At 46.9% G+C, this 19,333-nt stretch overlaps 1 protein-coding gene across 4 annotated transcripts in view; it reads left to right on the forward strand.

Annotated features, from left to right (window-relative positions):
- The first annotated feature begins 1,483 nt into the window (after window positions 1–1,483).
- Anapc5 (anaphase promoting complex subunit 5) overlaps window positions 1,484–19,333 on the forward strand; it is a 23,250-nt gene continuing 5,400 nt past the window's right edge. The window contains exons 1-12 of one of the 4 annotated variants that reach the window (XM_013023114.1): window positions 1,484–1,535; window positions 1,584–1,797; window positions 3,627–3,706; window positions 4,136–4,245; window positions 5,063–5,255; window positions 7,135–7,201; window positions 10,227–10,328; window positions 11,241–11,431; window positions 15,096–15,177; window positions 15,818–15,907; window positions 17,410–17,591; window positions 18,625–18,760. In XM_013023114.1, the coding sequence (XP_012878568.1) occupies window positions 1,627–1,797; window positions 3,627–3,706; window positions 4,136–4,245; window positions 5,063–5,255; window positions 7,135–7,201; window positions 10,227–10,328; window positions 11,241–11,431; window positions 15,096–15,177; window positions 15,818–15,907; window positions 17,410–17,591; window positions 18,625–18,760 (1,404 nt within the window). In that variant the 5' untranslated portion in view covers window positions 1,484–1,535; window positions 1,584–1,626. Of the gene's footprint in view, window positions 1,798–3,626; window positions 3,707–4,135; window positions 4,246–5,062; window positions 5,256–7,134; window positions 7,202–10,226; window positions 10,329–11,240; window positions 11,432–15,095; window positions 15,178–15,817; window positions 15,908–17,409; window positions 17,592–18,624; window positions 18,761–19,333 lie in introns of all 4 variants that reach the window. The other 3 variants (XM_013023113.1, XM_013023115.1, XM_013023116.1) reach the window with 3 other exon arrangements.

A 19,333-nucleotide genomic window follows, 5' to 3' on the forward strand; every position in this document is an offset into this window, starting at 1 on the left:
TTCGGAAAAACTTTTGCGCCAGCCACACTCTGTGATGACCTCGAGCCTCCTCTAGGACCAGACTTGCACGCAATAGAATAAGTCTTTTTTTTGGGGGGGGGGTCCGGTCGTGGGGCCTGAACTCTGGACCTGGGTGCTGTCCCTCAGCTCTTCAGCTCAAGGCTAGCACTCTACCACTTGAGCCACAGCGCCACTAACGGCTTTTTTCTTATGTGGTGCTGAGGAATCGAACTCAGGGCCTCATGCATGCAAGGCAAGCGCTCTACCACTGAGCCACCTTCCCAGCCCCTAGAATAAGTCTTTACCAGTAGGATTGGCTGGCATCCACAGCTCACGCCAGTAATCCTATCTACTCAGGAGGCTGAGATCTGAGGATCACCCTTCCATTAGACTCCGTTATCTTATCGCCAGAAGTGGCTCCAGTGGTACGATGATAGCCTTGACCACAAAAGTTCAGGGACAGCATCCAGGCTCTGAGTTCAAGCCTCAAGACCGTCACATTAAAAAAAAAGTATAAAATATGTAGCTGGGAAGGTGGCTCAATGGTAAAGTGCTTGCCTTGCATGCCTGAGGCCCTGGGTTCGATTCTTCAGCACCACATAAGCAGAAAAAGGCGGAAGTGGGGCTGAGGTTCAAGTGGTAGAGCGCTAGCCTTGAGCTGAAGAGCTGAGGGACAGTGCCCAGGCCCAGAGGTCAGGCCCCACGACCGGACCCAAAAAAAAAAAAAAGATATGTAGGGGGCTAGGAAGGTGGCTCAGTGGTAGAGTGTTTGCCTGGCATGCATGAGGCCCTGGGTTCGATTCCTCAGTACCACATAAACAGAAAAGGCCAGAAGTGGTGCTGTGGTTCGTGTGGTAGAGTGCTAGCCTTGAGCACAGAGAGGCTCAGAGACAGTGCCCAGGCCGAGTTCAAGCTCCAGGACCGGCAATAAACAAATAAAGTTGAACAAATTAAAAGACAAAGGCGCTAAATGAAGTCTTTGTTTGAATATACTGCATCATTTTTGTTGTTGTTGTTTTTTTCCAAGGTTAGCTCTCTTACCACTTGAGCCACAGTGCCACTTCCGGCTTTTTTCTTTTTGCTTATGTGGTGCTGAGGAATCGAACCCAGGGCCTCATGTATGAAAGGCAAGCACTCTACCACTGGGCCACCTTCCCAGCCCTGCATCATTTTTAAGTGCAATTTGAACTGTTTTCAAGTTAAATGAAGAAACGGAGGCAAACACCTCTCAAACCCTTCAGGCCCTGAACTCAGGATACGACTCTCCACTCTGCTTTTCCACGTCGACAGAGAAAACGCTTTTCCTTTGGCAAATGTTTTTATAGGGAATCAGGCTCTGGTACATTACATTTGCCCCACCCCTCACCGCGCTTCTGGGCATTCTGATTGGCTGCATCATTCTATTGTGTTCTATGATTGGTCGTCAGCACGTTGCGAGCAGAAGATCGCCAACTTCCGGGGCTATTGCTCTGGCGGACGGAAGTGAAGGGTGGGTTGTGGTATGGCGGGTTGCGAGATGGCCTAAGGCGAGTGTTGGACGCTACGCGTGGCGGTCCCTCCGAGGAGATTCAGTCTTCTCGGAGGGACCGCCATGGCGAGCGTCCACAAAAGCCTAATTTCAGTCCCATGATGACCAACGGCGTGGTGCACGCCAACGTGTTTGGCATCAAGGACTGGGTGACGCCATATAAGATCGCGGTGCTGGTGCTGCTGAACGAGATGGGCCGCACGGGCGAGGGCGCCGTCAGCCTCCTGGAGCGGCGGAAGCTCAACCAGCTGCTCCTGCCGCTGCTGCAGGTGAGGGGCGCCCGCCGGCTCGCACGCCTGCAGCAGACTGGGCGAGGGCCTGCGCGGCGCGGGACGGGCCACCGCCCGGGCCTAGCGGAACCTGCGGGCGCGGGGGTGGCGCGGGGTGGGACACGAGCTGGGCCCGGGTGCCCGGCTGCGTTTCTTTTGCAGGTTCGCGTCTCGCTCCACTGTTTACTCTGTGAGTGATTGGAGCAGCGTTACAATCTCAGATCCTCTGTCTTCTGTAAATTCGGCCTACCAATTATAGTCCTGGGCGTTGGGGACACCGGGATGCATCCATACAACACAGTTTTCTTGCCCTAGAGAATTGTAATTAAAGCATTAATAGTGTGGATCAGGCGCTGTGTGTTAAACACTTTCATGGTTTTTTCCCCTCAGTTCTCATTTTCCTAAACACAACATTTTTAATTTTTTTTAAAAAAATTTTCTGTATGGAATACTAATTCCTTGACTGTGTAACTACTATATGGTTTTGATCAAAGTGCATATAAAATTAGTAACATTCCAACCAGACTTAAATTGCTTTACTCTTTGACTTTTAAAATTAAAATTATTTTGTTTGAACCACTCAACCAGTCCACATAGGTTTATTGTTTAAAAAAACAAACAAAAACCTTAAAGTAATGCGGATATTGATGGAATGGAAGGTGATGATGGTGCTCCATGCCATCCAGTATTTTTAGAGATGATCATTAATATTGACTCATACATGTATTTGTTGGGTCACAGATTTGAATGGGTCTTTCTAGATGGATGTAATTATGCACATTATAGGTATACACTCTTCTGCACCGTGCTTTGTTGTTTGTGTGTGTGCTAGTCCTGGGGCTTGAATTTGGCCTGCACACTAGTGTGTCCCTGAGCTTTTTTGCTCATGGTTAGCATTGAAGTTAGCTACAGCTTCACTTTTAGCTTTTCTGGGGTGATTAATTAAAGATAGACTTTCCTGCCTGGCTGACTTCAAACCATTATAATCAGATCTCAGCCTTAAGAGTAGTTAGGACAGTTGTTAGCCACCAGTGCCTGCTTTAAGTACCTTCTTTATAAACTGCTAAGGACACATTGGGAAGGGGGTGGGGAGGCACTCAAAGAACTTAAATTTGCCATGATTACAAAGATGGGAAGACATGTTCTATAAATCCTGTGCTTTTTTCCCTCCATTTTACACCATTCCACTGCCTACCTACCGAAAAACAATATCCAAGTGTGAAATATCACTAAGGTGATTTGGATGGATTGGAAAATCTTTTTTTTTTTTGGTCCGGTCGTGGGGCCTGAACTCTGGGCCTGGGCGCTGTCCCTCAGCTCTTCAGCTCAAGGCTAGCGCTCTACCACTTGAGCCACAGTGCCACTTCTGGCTTTTTTCTTTTTGCTAAGGGGTGCTGAGGAATCGAACCCAGGGCCTCAGGCATGCAAGGCAAGCGCTCTACCACTGAGCCACCTTCCCAGCCCTGATTGTAACTTTTTTTTTTTTTTTTGGTCCGGTCGTGGGGCCTGAACTCTGGGCCTGGGCGCTGTCCTTCAGCTCTTCAGCTCAAGGCTAGCGCTCTACCACTTGAGCCACAGTGCCACTTCTGGCTTTTTTCTTTTTGCTTATGTGGTGCTGAGGAATCGAACCCAGGGCCTCAGGCATGCAAGGCAAGCGCTCTACCACTGAGCCACCTTCCCAGCCCTAGATTGGAAAATCTTAATTTGAGAACTCATGTTTAGAATGATTGTTAAAGCAGAGAGGTGAGTAAATGAATTTGAGTTTGTAGATCCTTAACTGTCTCAGCTCTTCACTATTTACCTGTAACTTTCCTTTCTCCTTTTTTCAGGGTCCCGATATTACACTGTCAAAACTATACAAGTTAATTGAAGAATCTTGTCCTCAGCTGGCAAATTCAGTGCAGATCAGGTAAACTTCATTTTTTTCTGTATGTACAAAAAGGCATCGAGGTGGATGAAAAGCACAAAGGGTGTGTGGTAATTAAAAAAAAAGTCATTGTTCCCCCTATCTTTCCCTTTGTTTTTATTTTTTTGAAAAACGTATAACATTAAACATATAATTTCGCAACTTTATTTTTCATATTCAATATGGGTCTACCTCCTTTTTATGATAGGCTACTTTGAGAGATTTTATGATTTAAAAAAACAGCACTGCATGTTTATTAAAAATATGGGGAGTGACCTTTTTAGTTATGAAGTTTATTTTACGTGCCACAGTTTTATAGCAATCTCTGAATCGCCTTGGAAATAGGCTTATTGTAGGTAATGGAAGAATTTGAATCTTGGGCAGATGTTCAAAGGGACTTCCTAAAATATGCACCTCAATTTTCTCATTCAGAATCAAACTGATGGCTGAAGGCGAATTGAAGGATATGGAACAATTTTTTGATGACCTTTCAGATTCTTTTTCTGGAACTGAACCAGAGGTTCACAAAACAAGTGTAGTAGGTATGCCACTCTTGTAAGAAGAGCAGAGAGTCTTTTCAGGGAGGGGAGTAGTTTTCTATATGACATCTGTCATTAGTCTTCTCTGTCTGTGAGCAAACACAATAGGGGTGTTGAACCTGTTGTTTGTATTTATTGCCATGCGCTTTGATCTCTACTGAACAATCATTAACTTGTGGAAAAGCACCCCCTCTCTTTTGTCTACAATGGTCAGAGTTTGAGCTTGGTCCTGGGGTCTGTGGGGTTTCCCAGCTCTTTCTACAGCCCCTCTGGATCACTTGCCTGCATTGTGCAACTGTAAGTGATGGGCACCAGTCACTTAGGAGGTGAGGTAAGTACTTCATGCCGTTGCTGCAGTACACCAATTGAGCATGTACGGGACTCTTTGCCACTAGCTTTGAACCCATGCTCCATCCCTCTCGCTTTTTTGCATGACCATTGTTATATTATTCAACATCACTTATTGACGGATCTACTGTGTACCAGGCTCTGGAGTACAAGACAGATGTGGATTTTCCTCTTACAGAGACTGGGTTTGGGGAGGCGGAGCAGAGCCAGGGGGTAAAAAGCACACCAATAAACGTGGTCATTACAGGGAGTCGCAGTAGCCACGACGAAATTACTGAGGGACAAGAGATAGGGAATTGGAGAGGGGAGGGACCAATCATTGAATGAAGAGGAGACCAGCTTTGTGAAGGATGAGGGAACGCACCTGCGAGGGTCTGATTCTATGGAAGGTAGAATGTTGACAAAAGTTATCACCATTGTGTAGATGAATATCCGTTAATGCCTTCCCCTTGTCTGTGGTCTTATTTTGTAGGCTTGTTTCTGCGTCACATGATCTTGGCCTACAGTAAGCTTTCTTTCAGTCAAGTATTTAAACTGTACACCGCCCTCCAACAGTACTTCCAGAGTGGCGAGAAAAAGACAGTGGAGGATGCTGATATGGAACTGGCCAGTCGAGAGGAAGGCGAAAGGAAAATGGAAAAGGAAGAACTTGATGTATCTGTGAGGTAATTTAGGCCTTTCTGGCAAGGATACTGGTCCTGTAAGGACTTCAAGTCCAGCTGACTTTTAATCTTTTTTTTATTTTTTGTCAGTTATGGGGCCTGAACTCAGGGCCTGGGCGCTGTCCCTCAGCTCTTTAGCTCAAGGCTAGCACTCTACAACTTGAGCAACAGCACCACTTCTGGCTTTTTCTGCCTATTTGGTGCTGAGGAACCGAACCCAGGGCCTCATGCATGCAAGGCAAGCACCACTGAGCCAGCTTCCCAAGCCCTTGTCTTTTAATCCTTAAAAACCTATTAAATTAGCTGGTGCTGGTGGCTTACACCTGTAATCCTAGCTACTCAGGAGGCTGAGATCTGAGGATCACAGTTGGAAGTCAACCCAGGCAAGATAGTCCTGGTGAGACTCTTATCTGAAATTAAGCACTCACCTTGAGCTGAAGAGCTGAGGGATAACGCCCAGGCCCAGAGTTCAAGCCCCACGCACGGCCAACAAAAAAAAGGGGGGGGGAGCTCATGGACAGGGCCCTATAAGTTCAAGCCCCAGGACCTGCAAAAAACAAAACCAAAAACACACCTATTAAGGCAGGTGCTGTAGCTCATGCCTAAAATCCTAGCTACTCCAGGGGCTGAGATCTGAGGATCCCAGTTCAAAGGTAGTTGGGCAGCAAAGTCCAGGAGACTCTTACCTCTAATAAACTACTCAGAAAGAGTTGAAAGTGGAGTTTTGGCTCTGGTGGGAGAGCACTAGCATTGAGCAAGAGAAGCTCTGGGACAGTGTCCAGGCCCAGAGTTCAAGCACCATGACTGGCAAAAAGAAAAGAAAAGAACAGAAAAAGAAAACCTCTAGCCTACCAGTTTGCTTTCTGTCTCTCTCTCTTTTTTTTTCTGGGTCCAGTCGTGGGCCTGAACTCTGGGTCTGGGCGCTGTCCCTCAGCTCCACTTGAGCCACAGCGCCACTTCCGGCTTTTTGCTTATGTGGCGCTGAGCCCAGGGCCTCAAGCATCCAAGGCAAGCGCTCTACCACTGAGCCACCTTCCCAGCCCTCTGTCTCTTATTTTGACTGTTGGGATTACCTCATATAAGTGAACTCACATGTTATCTTGTCTTTTTCTAATTGGTTTATGTCATCTACTGGCACAAAATGTCCTCCAGATGCATCCATGTTCTCTCATATTTGCCAGAATTTCCTTTAAGACTGAATAATAATCCTCTGCATGTATAGAGCACATTTTTGCTTTTGTAAAACCTACCAATGGGTACTGGTTTGCTTCCATGCTTTAGCTGTTTGAATCATGTCACTCTGAAGTTGGGTGTACAAATTCTGTTTGAGTTCCTTCCTTTAGTTCTGTGACTGTACACCCAGAAGAGATGTTGGATTATAAGAACAATTTTGTTTTCTTTGTTTTTGTTTTGTTTTGGCATGGTTTACTTTATAGACCAGGCTGGTATCAAGTTCCCAATTCCCTTGCCTGTGCTTCCCAAATGCTAGGATTACGGCCATGTACCACTGTGCAATGGCCTTAATACACTCTCTCTCTCTCTCTCTCTCTGTTTTTCTTCGTCATGGGGCTGAACTGTGGACCTGGGCACTGTCCCTCAGCTCTTCAGCTCAAGGCTAGTGCCCTACCACTTGAGCCACAGCGCCACTCCTGGCTTTTTTCTGCTTATGTGGTGCTGAGGAATCGAACCCAGGGCCTCCTGCATGCGAAGCAAGCACTCTACCACTGAGCCACCTTCCCTCTCTGTTTTTGTAATGGCATTTGAACTCAGGGCCTGAACCATTCCTTGAGTTTTTTCTGATGCATGAGTGTGTGTAATTTTGCAGATTTTATCATTTTCACTCTGTGTGACTCCTGTCTATTATTTTTGCTTTTATTTCCAGAGAAGAAGAGGTATCTTGCAGTGGGCCTCTATCCCAAAAGCAAGCGGAGTTTTTCCTTTCTCAGCAGGTATGTTAATTTTGTGGTTAACCAATCCCTTCTTTTCTCCTGTGCAGCCCTGGATCTTGGCATATCCCTGTCGTTTGCAAGTTAGTTACCTGCATGGCCCTATGCACTCTATCCCCCACAGTATGTGGTTACAGCTATGTGTCTCTTCTTTGTGTGACTTTATTTTTTATTAAATTGTTACTGCAAGTTCACTTAGTAATGGTGTATCACCAATAGACCAAAACATATCGTTTAGACTTTATTTTCTTGTCCCAACATTTTAATTTTTTTGTATTTTCAAATGTAAAGCTAAGTTGAGCTGCCACTTGGTTGGCTCACACCTGTCATCCTGACTATTCAGGAGGCTGAGTTCTAAGGATCCAGATTTGAAGCCAGAGTAGACAGATTCAAGAGATTTTTTTTTTATTTGGTTGGTCGGTCATGGGGCTTTAACTCAGGGCCTGGGCACAGTGCCTGAGCTTTCTTGCTCAAGGCTAGCACTCTACTACTTTTTTTTTTTTTGTCCGTCGTGGGGCTTGAACTCTGGGCCTGGGTGCTGTCCCTCAGCTCTTCAGCTCAAGGCGAGCACTCTACCACTTGAGCTACAGCGCCACTTCCGGTTTTCTGGTGGTTTATTGGAGATAGGAGTCTCACGGTCTTTCCTACCCGGGCTGGCTTTGAACCGCGATCCTCAGATCTCAGCCTCCTAAGTAGCTAGGATTACAGGCGTGAGCCACCAGCGCCCGGCTGCACTCTACTACTTTGAGCCACAGCACCACTTTTTCTTGTGGTTAATTGTAGATAGGTCTCAGGGACTTTACTGCCCAGTCTGGCTTTGAACCTTGATCCTCAGATCTCAGCTTCCTGAGTAGCTAGGATTACAGGTGTGAACCACCAACACCTGGCATCCAAGAGATGCCAGGTTATCTCCAGTTAACCACCAAAAAGCTGGAAGTGGACCTATGGCTCTGGAAGTGGACCTATGGCTCAAGTGGTAGAGCTCTGACCTTGTGTGAAAAAGCTAAGGGACAGTGCCCAGGCTCTGAGTTCAAGCTGCAGTACTGACACAAAAGGAAGGAAGGTAGGTCGGTCAGTCTGCCTATATGGTTGGTTTGCTATAAGAAGAAATACTGGCTAGTTGGATCCTAAGCTCGCCAGCACACCTGGTGAATTTAAAGATGGATTAAAGGGTTAAACATAAGTACTTAAAGCTGTAATTAGACCAAAGGAACTATATATTAACTTTTAACTGATCTCTGGGTGGTGCCTCAACATAAAAGCTATAGGAGAAAATAAGATCATTTGCTTTTCAGTATAATATGTGTGCATGTGATAACATGCTCTATCAAAATGAAAAGACAAGCTAAAAGAAAATGATTCTGCAATAAATGTGCGAGGGGTTAATACTTTTAGAAATAACTTTAAAGAGCTTTGATCATGAGACAGATTACAATATATTAATTTAGAAGGAATAAAATGATCGTGTTCTCATGCTGATAGAAGTGTATATGTGTGTATATGTATCCGCATGTGTACATACATGTAATCACATCCTAACCAAAGGACTAGGATAAAGTATAGTGAAATCTTAACAATATTATCTTTAGGTGTCAGGATAAAAATTTCTGTTCTTTCAAGTTTTCTATGCTATAAGAAATTAAAACAAATTGTACTACTTTTTTTGTTGTTGTTGTGGGGCTTGAATTCTGGGCCTGGGCGCTGTCCCTCAGCTCTTCAGCTCAAGGCAAGCCCTCTACCACTTGAGCCACAATGCCACTTCCAGTTTTTCTGGTGGTTTATTGGAGATAAAAGTCTCACAGACTTTCTTGCCCGGGCTGGCTTTGAACCGCGATCCTCAGATCTCAGCCTCGTGAGTAGCTAGGATGATAGGTGTGAGCCACCAGCGGGCGCCCTGCTGTGACTACTTGTTTTTAATACCAGTACTTTGGAGGCTGAGGTGGGAGGCACATGCTAGCCTGGCTACATGGTGCAAGACCCTGTTGCAAAAATACTCAAAAAAAAAATAAATAAATAAAAAGAAAAGGATTTACTGCTATTTACGGGAAAACTTGCCTAGATTAAATTGTCTGTATCTCATATTAGTATAGATGTTTAATTAGGAACTAATTTTCTATGTATGTATCAGCTTTGCATCACCATCATGAAATACCTGAGACAGTGTGCTTAGGAAGGAAAGCGCCATTTACTTGGGCTGACTGCTGGAGATTTAGGTCCTGATCAGGGCCCCGTGGGTTTGGGGCTGTGGTGAGGGTGGCATATCATGTGTGGGAGTGAGTCGTCTCCACATAGCTTCCACATTCCTCTTGGAGAGCCACCTCCAGTGACTTAATTACCTCCTGTTAGGCCCTAATCTCCTAATGCCACAGATGGGATGGGGGGCAAGGCCTTCACGAAACATTCAACACCTGAACTATAGCAACATGTGGTACGTAATTGTACGTACCACCCTCATGACAGAACTGGGTGTGGGGCAGGGCGCCTGCAGGTGCCTGAGATAGGGCAAAATATATCACCTGCTGAGAAGGAGTTTGCAGTCTGAGTTGGCCAGAGGTGCAGATTTCCTGGCGTGCATCAGAGCTGCAGGCTGGGAAGGTGTAGAGGTCTAGGGGAGCATGTAGGGGCTTAGAAAGTGGTAGAAGCGGTGGCCTGAAGTGTCAGTCAGGGGCTGCGGGATGAGCTAGCATGGGGATAGGTCTGCCAGGCCTGGGAAGAGTATGTGCATTGGGGGAGATGCTTGGGAGGCTTGGAGTTTCAGGGAGAGGACACAGAGTTAAGTCTGGTGAGGACTGTGTGGTTGACTGTGTATTCAGTATTTCTGGAGTAAGGCCACTAAAGCTGGTGAGCAGAGAGCCAGGCTTGAGGAAGTGCTTCAGAAAAGATCAGCCAAGCATGGTGGTACACAGCACTCATGAGGCTGAGGCAGAAGATCCTGAGTTCTAGCCAGCCCAAATGGTGCTGTTGAGCGTGCATTTCCCTATGCTTTTTGGCTCTTTCTTGGTGCTGAGTTGTCATTGTATAATTTCAGGCTTCATTGTTGAAGAATGATGAGACGAAAGCCCTCGCCCCAGCCTCCTTGCAGAAAGAACTGAACAACTTGTTGAAATTTAATCCTGATTTTGCTGAAGCGGTGAGTCACCCATGGTCTGGCTGCCGAGTTGGAAGGGATGGCCGGGCTCCCCAGGTGTCCAGTGGCCACACAAGTGAGGGTCCATCTACTGTCCTCAGTTCTTGAAAGAAACGTTGGAAAGTGACAGCATGGGTTGCAAAGCTCCTCCTGCCTGCCCTGGGTCCCAGGGCATTTCTTTAGTTAGAGATGTCCTTTTTTTCTTCATCATCTGTGATGTGTGCCTTGGACTAGAGGTGATGGGATAGCCCCCAAAAATAATGGCAGGCTGAAGGCATGGCTCAAATGGAAGAGTGTCAGCTGAGCAATCACAGGGCCCTTTGTTTAAACCCTGCTTGGGGGAGGGTGTGTTGAAAATTTTTTCCTTTTTTTTTTTTTTGCCAGTCCTGGGATTTGAACTCAGGGGCCGGGCACTGTCCCTGAGCTTCTTTTGCTCAAAGCTAGCACTTTACCACTTGAGCCACAGCACCCCTTCTGGCCTTTTCTGTTTATGTGGTACTGAAACCCAGGGTTTCAGTACTCTACCACTAAACCACATTCCCAGCCCTCTCTTTTTTGTTTTTGTATGTGTTTTAATTTGGACATTTAGAAAAACTGATTTTCTAATTTCTGCATGAGTTCAGAGTTTAAGATCTTTATTTTGAGCTCACATCCTTCATCCCTCAGCTAGGTGAGGTCTGCTACCTCGATTTCGCCCTCAGGAGTAAAGCGGGCCTGTCAATGTCAGGGCTGACACACCACTAATGGAACTGGTGAAACTAATGAACCGGGTCACTTTTCTTCTTCCTATAAGCTAACGACCGACATCATGTCTCAGGTGTCCGCAGATGGTGTCCGCAGCCCACAGGACTCTCAACAGCCATCCTGTGCATGAGGAGGAGCACTCTAACCTGTGCTGATTACTTTTCATTTTAGCATTATCTCAGCTACTTAAACAACCTCCGCGTACAAGATGTCTTCAGCTCCACACACAGCCTCCTTCATTATTTTGACCGCCTGATTCTCACTGGGGCCGAGAGCAAAAGTAATGGGGAAGAGGGCTATGGTCGGAGCCTGAGATACGCCGCCCTGAATCTGGCTGCCCTGCACTGCCGCTTCGGTCACTAGTAAGTCTGAACACATCTGCCACGCAGGTGGAAGAGACAAATTCTCCAGTGTTGATGGAAATTTGTCCTAAAAATGAGTTGTTTTAAAAAAAGTAATAACAAGCGACTCTTCGACCTGGACTTGCCACTCACTGCCTTGGAACAAACGATAAGAAAACCTTTTGTCTAGGCAGTGTGCCCCCTGGTGTCCCCACACAGCATTACTGCCTGCCTCCCGTCGAATACTTCTAGTCTAGTGTGGTTCAATGAAAGGAATAATTAGGTCATTAGGCCAGAGATTCCCCAATATTTTAAAAACCAAAAGGAAGTTAGGCCCTACTGGAAGATAGATTGCTCAGCTTGAAGTCTCGTTTGCCTGACGTGGTCCAAGGAGCCCAGGTGGTGCCACTGGTTTATTTCATTGCTAAGGTGCACCTGTGGCTTTTTGTTTTCACTTTTTGCCTGTGTAAAAATAATAAGTAAAAATAGGACACTCAGTCATTAGTAAATAGCGTTAGACTATTAAAATAGCTTAGCACATGGAGGCTCTTAGAAACAATGAAATAACATTGAATAGTGGTAAGATGTAGGAAGTTACTAATTGAATGAGTTTTACTTCCCCCTCCTCCCAGCTTTTTCACAGTTGAATAAAATGTAGTCTCTTTGCCTATGGAATTGTAACTCCTCTGTATGGTATTTTCACAATTAAAAAAAAAGAAATGTAGTCTCTGCTCCAGGCCTTTCAGAGCTTAGGTATATTAATGTGACAAGCGTCCAGGGTCAAAAATACAGACTTGTATGTAGGTGAGGCAATTCTGCTAATTTCAGGGAATTCTATTCATTTCTGGTTTTCAGACTTCAGAGCTATGGACAAACTGGAGCTTGTGTGGGGCTCGATGGGAGCTGGTCAGGGTGTTTCCAGCCGGGCCACATGGACAATCCGGGAGGACCTGAGGGTGCCGTAGGAGGCCAGCGTGCGCTGGCATCTTCATGGGTGAATGGCTTTGGACTGGTGGTGACGGCTGGAGAATGCGGAGAGCGGGCCCAGGCTCCCTCTGAGAGCATGTGTCCAGGGGTGGCATCAAGTAAATTCAGGCAGCAGATCGATAGTTGTACCTGAGAATCGTTAAGGATACTCCAAACAGTCTTTCAAGATTTTCCTAATATTTTATAATAACTAACTTTGTCTATCTAGCTTTAATCTCTCTCTCTCTCTTTCTCTCTCTCTTTAATTTGTGATTTTAACTTAGGGCTTTGTGCTTGTTAGACTTAAACCCTAGCCCTAATAATCTCTCTCTTTTGGGGAGATGGTATTAAGGGGTCTTAGTAAATTCAGGGCCTCATAGCCCTACTTTTTTACTAGTCACCTTCAGGAAAGAGTCTCATGGACTTTTCTGCCCACGCTGGCCCTGAGAGCCACAAGCGTCTAGCTCTCAGCTTCTTGATTAGGATTACAGGCATTAGCCGCCATCTCCCGGCTTCCTAATCATCTCCTTTCTCCTTCCTTCCTCCTTCCCTCCTTCCTTCCTTCCTTCCCTCCCTCCATCTCTTCTTCCCTCCCCTCCTTCCTTCCTCTCCTCTCTTCCCTCTCTCCCTCATAGATGGAACCCAGGGTCTCGTGTGTGCTAGCTAGACAAGCATTGTATACCAAGAGTCTTCAGTTTTTACATCATGTATAAACCGCTTCCCAGGGTATGGCCATATGTTCACAGCTTCCTTGACACAGATATTTGATATACAGAATGTCTTTGCATTTATGATATTGTCAATGGATAGATAACTAGTGAGGAAAGGTGGGTTTTCATTACTGTCTTTGTTCTTCATTCCTGACTTGCTGAGCTGCCCATACCTTTGTTTCTGGTCCTGGATCTGTGACCTCGGGTCAAGCCCTATCACTTAGCTAAGGAGATTGTGGGAATTCCTTAAAAGTCTGATGTTTGTTCTTTGAGTATCTTGTGTTCTAGGCACATTCTGGTGCTAGGGATGTGGTGCTGATAGCTGCCAGGTGATGGTCAGGACTGAGCAGAGCTGTGATGCCCAGTGATGGACTTGGCAAGGGACAGAATGTAGAGAGAGAAAGTGTTGTTACTTCCCCAGGAATATTCCTACCCCAGTTCTGATTCCCTTTCTTTAAGTACTAAGGCAGCAGATCAGCCTTCCCCGGTCTCTGCTTACCTAGTATTTGAACAGAGATGCAAAGAACTTCAAGGTGTGGAATACCCTGTGCATGATTCTGGAAGAAGCTTTTCATGTCAGCGAGAAGAGCAGGTGCAAAGGCCCTGCGGTAGGGGTCTCCTAGAAGTCTGTTTCAGATATTATAACCAGTTTGCCTCTTGCTCTTTCATTGAAAACTTTTAGCAGGGATTTTTAGATTAGCAATGATGAAAGGAAGGCTCTTCTGGTTTCCCAGAAGATCCTTCAGGGATTTGTCTGACTCTTTTTTTGTGTGGGTAATGTGCTTTTTCTTGCTGAAAAAAAGAGAATTTCTTTTTAGTCCTGTTGGAGCATATGTATTTTTACATTTCTATGGTATGGGTATTTCAGTCTTTCTTAAGCCTCACACCGTGGTCCTCAGCTCATCAGTGCAGACAGGGTCTGCCTCCAAAGGGACTGAAAAGGAATACAAAATAAGTGTTAAAGCCGGCGCCGGCGGCTCACGCCTGTCATCCTAGCTACTCAGGAGGCTGAGATCTGAGGATCTTGGTTCAAAGCCAGCCCAGGCAGGAAAGTCTGTGAAACTCTTATCTCCAGTAAACCACTAGAAAACCAGAAGTGGCGCTGTGGCTCAAGTGGTAGAGCGCTCGCCTTGAGCTGAAGAGCTGAGGGACAGCGCCCGGGCCCAGAGTTCAAGCCCCAAGACCAAACAAAAAAAAATAGGTTTTAAGACAATATACCTAATTTATTTCCTTGAACAGTTAGAGGGGAAAAAAAAATCAGCTCCACCAAATTAAAATGACTCAGCTTTTGTTGATGTTGGAAGAAAATTTATTATGTAAATTTTTCCTTTGGTGAGTAACTCCCAAGAATTTCTGGTCCTTATTAAAGATTGTCAGTGGCCTGGTATCAGTAAATCCCAAAACGATGGGGTCTGGCATGAGCCATCAAGAGGCTATGGAGTCATTAAGGAAATGAGTCACGAGGTGCTAGATAGGAGTGGTTCGCTCAGCCTTCTGAGGTGCTGTCGGAGGTGATATGGGGCCTGTCTTCACACAAGCTGAGAGGTTCGGAACACATTCCAGATGGCGGACAGCTACATGAGTATGAAAAAAACCCATCTAACTGGAAAATACTTTGTAAACTAGGTTTTGGGGAGAAAAAAAAGGAAGATAAAAGTAGCAAGTGTTCATAGTTAGAAAAAAAAAAAAAGCAATGCAGAAGGAAAGTTAGCGTGGAGTAAAGCATTAGTTCCCTCCTGCCCTCCCCCAGCTCTGGACATCTGACATAACCTTGTAAAGGGAGAGAAAAGGCTGTATCTTCCTTTCCTCCATTACACATTCTCCCTTGAGAGGCCCCGGTCTGGACCCTTTGGCAGGAATGGCCTGCTGTCACTCATGGCTGCCCCTGGGTCCTTCCAGTGCCCAGCCCAGAGCCCTGAGGTTGGAGGTCCGTGAGCCGCCCGCCCGCCTGCCCTTGCTTGTGCATGCTTGTGATTGCTCGTGGGTATTAATGTGCAGTCTGTCGTCAGCCAACAGGCAGAGCTCGCCCTGCAGGAGGCAATTAGGATTGCCCAGGAGTCCAACGACCACGTGTGTCTCCAGCACTGTTTGGTGAGGCCGTCCTCCGGGCTGGGGAGTGTGCTCGCGGGTTGAGTTGGCCTTCGGAAGGCCCCATTGGAACCGGGTTATTGCACAGCTGGCGCAAGTGAGGGGAAAGCACTGAAGCACCATGTTGTTGAGAGAGGGCTGCCCACAGCCGGGACCTTTCTCAGTTTCATGGCATTTGTTCTGTCTGGGGGGTGTTTCCCATCTATGATGCCACTTGCCCCATAAAAGTAAACTACCACGTGTAGTATTGGCATTAAGGAAAAGAGGTGTGCTGCACCTAGTAGCGCAGTGAGACATTGTTCTGTAAAAGTGTGAGCCCTAGGCACGGGAGTAGAGCCACCTGACTACCGCCTGGTCATCCCGTTTCTCGGTGAATGGCCGCATGGGGGCTTTATGCTTTCAACTGCTGTCCACAGCTGGCAGAGCACTGAAGCAGATCGATGGCTTATTTATTTCAGTCTGGCTTTAATGGTTTTAGTATGTTGGAGAGATTTCATTTAGATTCCTAGGTCCTAGCAAGTATTTGAGAGTGCTTCTTTTTGCCCCCTTTTAGTTCTTTCTTGTGACCGCGTTGATATTTCACTGGAACATTTGCCATTGCTGTCGTTGTAATACATTTTGACAATTGATTGTCTCTTGCCAGAGCTGGCTTTATGTCCTGGGGCAGAAGAGATCTGATAGCTATGTTCTGCTGGAGCACTCAGTGAAGAAGGCAGTACATTTTGGGTTACCGGTAAGGCTCATCTTTCTGTGAGATTGCTTCCATAGTGGTGTTGAGCCTTGTCTCTTGCCACCCGTCTTCGTCATGACCAGTGATACAGTTAGCATGGATATTGCCATGTGTGGCTTTGCTCTGGGGCCTTTCCTATGACTTTAATTATTAATCAAAACACTAAATTCTCTGTTCTCTCTATTCTAATAACATCTGTGAAAGCTCCACTTATCAATTCAATGAGAGATCTCTACTTAGTTTATTGAGCAACATTTACTTAGCATATATTCACTTAGGAACATTTTAGAAAATTTTAGTAAAGCCTTTTTGCATGTGTGCTGGGCTTCAAGAATGCTAGGCAAGTTCTCTACCATCAAGTTACACCCCAACCCTAGAAGAGTCTTATTTTTTAAATCAAGGGTTGGCAAATCTTCCAGCTTATGGTACAGATGTCGTGGGTTGCCTGCTTATGTATGGCCTTTCAAAGTGAGTGTGGGTTTTCTGTTTTCAAATGGTAGGATGGGAAGCAATGAAGGGCAAGTCTGTCCCAAACAAACTCATGTGTTCTAGGGAAAATTTGCTAATCCTTGTTTTAAACAATAAAGCCAGGAACCAGCAAACCCGTGGACAGGCCTGTCCTTTCTTTCACGAATACTAGAGCAGGGCCTGAGGTAGATTCTCAGTGACAGGCACTGGATGCATGGAAAGGAATGTCTGCACACAGGAAGCAGTCAGGACTGTGAGCCTCTAGATCACTGTTGCTCAAAGAACCTTACTCTAGCTGAGAAATGTGGGTTGAAAAGAGGACCGTAGGTAGTGGGACTGTGGAAACAGTCTTAGAAAGTTTGCCCCTCCCCGCCAAAAAAAAGACAAAAAAAAAAAACCTTAGTAAAAATTAAAAGTAGTTAGTTATGAAAATATAATGCCTAGTGCACGATGCAGTCTGGGGAGAACATTACATACTCAAATCTGAAGTGGCTCCTGGAAACACTAAGTGAGACTTCTTAAAAATACTTCTTCCCCTAGGCTTTGGACTACCTTTTTGAGTTGAGTATAGAAGTCAGTGAGAGGATCATTTGTTGCTCGTGACAGGCTTTTTTTGATCGCCTATTGTCTCATGTGCCCTGCACTGTTTGACCTATGATTTCATTGTAACCCTTATGACAATTCTTTATGATAGGTTTGATGCCCATTTTACAGATGAGGAAGCTGAGGCTTAGCTAAGAAGCTAAGTGACTGGCCCTAAGTCACACCGTAAGTAGCAGAGGCAGTGTCTTAAGTCCAGGTCCAACTAATGCCAAAGCCCTGGCTCTGTTGTGTTGCCCTCTGCTTCTCTTCCAGCCCTAGAGTTTCAGGAGCACCTCACACGGGACAGGGCTGAGGTCAGGCTTAGGCACTTTCCTTATAAGTAGAGCTATCACTGTGCATGTGCGGAAATGTGAAATCCACCACATTTCTGAAGAGCGAAACGAATTCTGTCGTGTAATCTCTATCTTGGGTGGTGGGTATATCTGTCCCCTTAGTACCTCGCCTCCCTGGGGATACAGTCCCTTGTTCAACAGAGAGCGTTTGCTGGGAAGACAGCCAACAAGCTGATGGATGCCCTGAAGGACTCGGACCTCCTGCACTGGAAACACAGCCTGTCCGAGCTCATCGACATCAGCATTGCCCAGAAAACGGCCATCTGGAGGCTGTACGGCCGCAGGTAAGTCCTCCAGCCGACCGCCCAGGCCCTGGAGGGCGTGAAGCGTCCAGAGCGAGGAGCAGGAGCTAGCAGACTGGTTCTGTACAAGGTTTTCCCCCTTTGGAAGTTACTCGTGCAGTGGATCAAAGACTGTGCTTTAGAAGAAGTTCCTGTAGACTTGGCAAAGTTGTTTTTGTTTTTGTTTGTTTTTTTTCCCCCCTGCACGCACATTATTACTCATCCCAGCTGCTTTGTGAGTAGCTGGAAGGTGGTCTCCGTTCTGGCTCGCACGTCTCCAGGCTGCTCAAGATCACAGGTGTGGTGGACCAGTGGGCCCTGCCCACCTGACCCCCACCACAAGTTCCTCTGTCTTGAGACAAGAACTTTTCCTCCCTGTTTGCATGCTGCATGGCCGTCCTGCCCACGCCGGACTCCCCCGCTCCCCTCCCCCACAGCTGTTGTATAGAGCTGCTTTTCTGTTTGCCAAGGTGTTTTCTCTGGAATATTCCAGCCTGGTATTACCTTTTCCACGTAGCCAGCCGTAGCTTGGAATTCAGCCTCTGAACCAGATTCTCCTCTGGAGCCATGTCACCCCTTCTCCTAGACAATCTGCCCTTTCTAGGAATTCAGTAATGAAACAAGTGCCTTTTTACCAGTCTTCTTTTTGTATTTCAGATAATTTTTTGGCACGATGTGCTCTTGAGACAGCTGCCGACACTGGCCACTGCCTGCATTGCCAGAGCAGCCGGTGCCAGGATGGCATCGGGTCCGAATTTACCCGTGAAACCTAATGACTATTACTGTGTCCTCAGGGAGAGCCGAGGGGGGCGGTGGGCCGCGGGGTCTGTTGCCTTGGGGGCTGCTCACCCAGGATGCGCTCCGCTCCCCTTGGCCCAAGGGCAGGAGAGTGGGCATGGGGAGGTAGCGGCGGCTTCTACACGGCCGGAGGGGGTCACTTCCTCGCCTTTCCTCTGAAGATAACAAACTGCAGGCTGTGCCAGGGGCGGCCTGGGCTGCTGCCTGAAGCCACATCCTGTTCGCTCTCCTCACCCAGCACCATGGCCCTGCAGCAAGCCCAGATGTTGCTGAGCATGAACAGTCTGGAATCCGTGAACTCGGGCGTGCAGCAGAACAACACTGAGTCCTTCGCTGTCGCCCTGTGCCACCTTGCAGAGCTCCACTCGGAGCAGGTAGGCACTGCTCAGCCTTCTGCTGCTGTGACAAAACGCCCGAGATGCTCCGTTTACAAGGAGAGGCGGCGTGTGCTCACGGCTGCAGGGCTTGGTTGTGTGGCCCTTAGGCCTGTGGCCACGCGGTCTGTTCACGTCAGCAGCCAGGGGTCTCTGATCCCCTTCAGATGCATGCTTCCCATGACCTGCTCCTTCAAAAACAATTTACAAGCCAAGTGTGGGGTATACTATATGTGGAGGTGGGAGGATTAGGAGCAGGCCAAAACACAACATACTCTGAAAAATAAAGCCAAGAAGGCTGTGGCTCAGGGTCCTGAGTCAACATCCTGCCCCTTTCCCCACCATAGCGAGATAGATACATAGCTACATGGGAGGGAGGGAGAGAGAGAACTCCTTTTTTGGGGGGGGGGTCCGGTTGTGGGGCCTGAACTGGGCCTGGGTGCTGTCCCTCAGCTCTTCAGCCCAAGGCTAGCGCTCTACCACTTGAGCCACAACGCCACTTCCGGCTTTTTTCTTTTTGCTTATGTGGTGCTGAGGAATCGAACCCAGGGCCTCAGGCATGCAAGGCAAGCG

The sequence above is a fragment of the Dipodomys ordii genome, unplaced genomic scaffold (genome assembly GCF_000151885.1).
Source record: "Dipodomys ordii isolate 6190 unplaced genomic scaffold, Dord_2.0 Scaffold66, whole genome shotgun sequence".
Lineage (NCBI taxonomy): Eukaryota > Metazoa > Chordata > Mammalia > Rodentia > Heteromyidae > Dipodomys > Dipodomys ordii.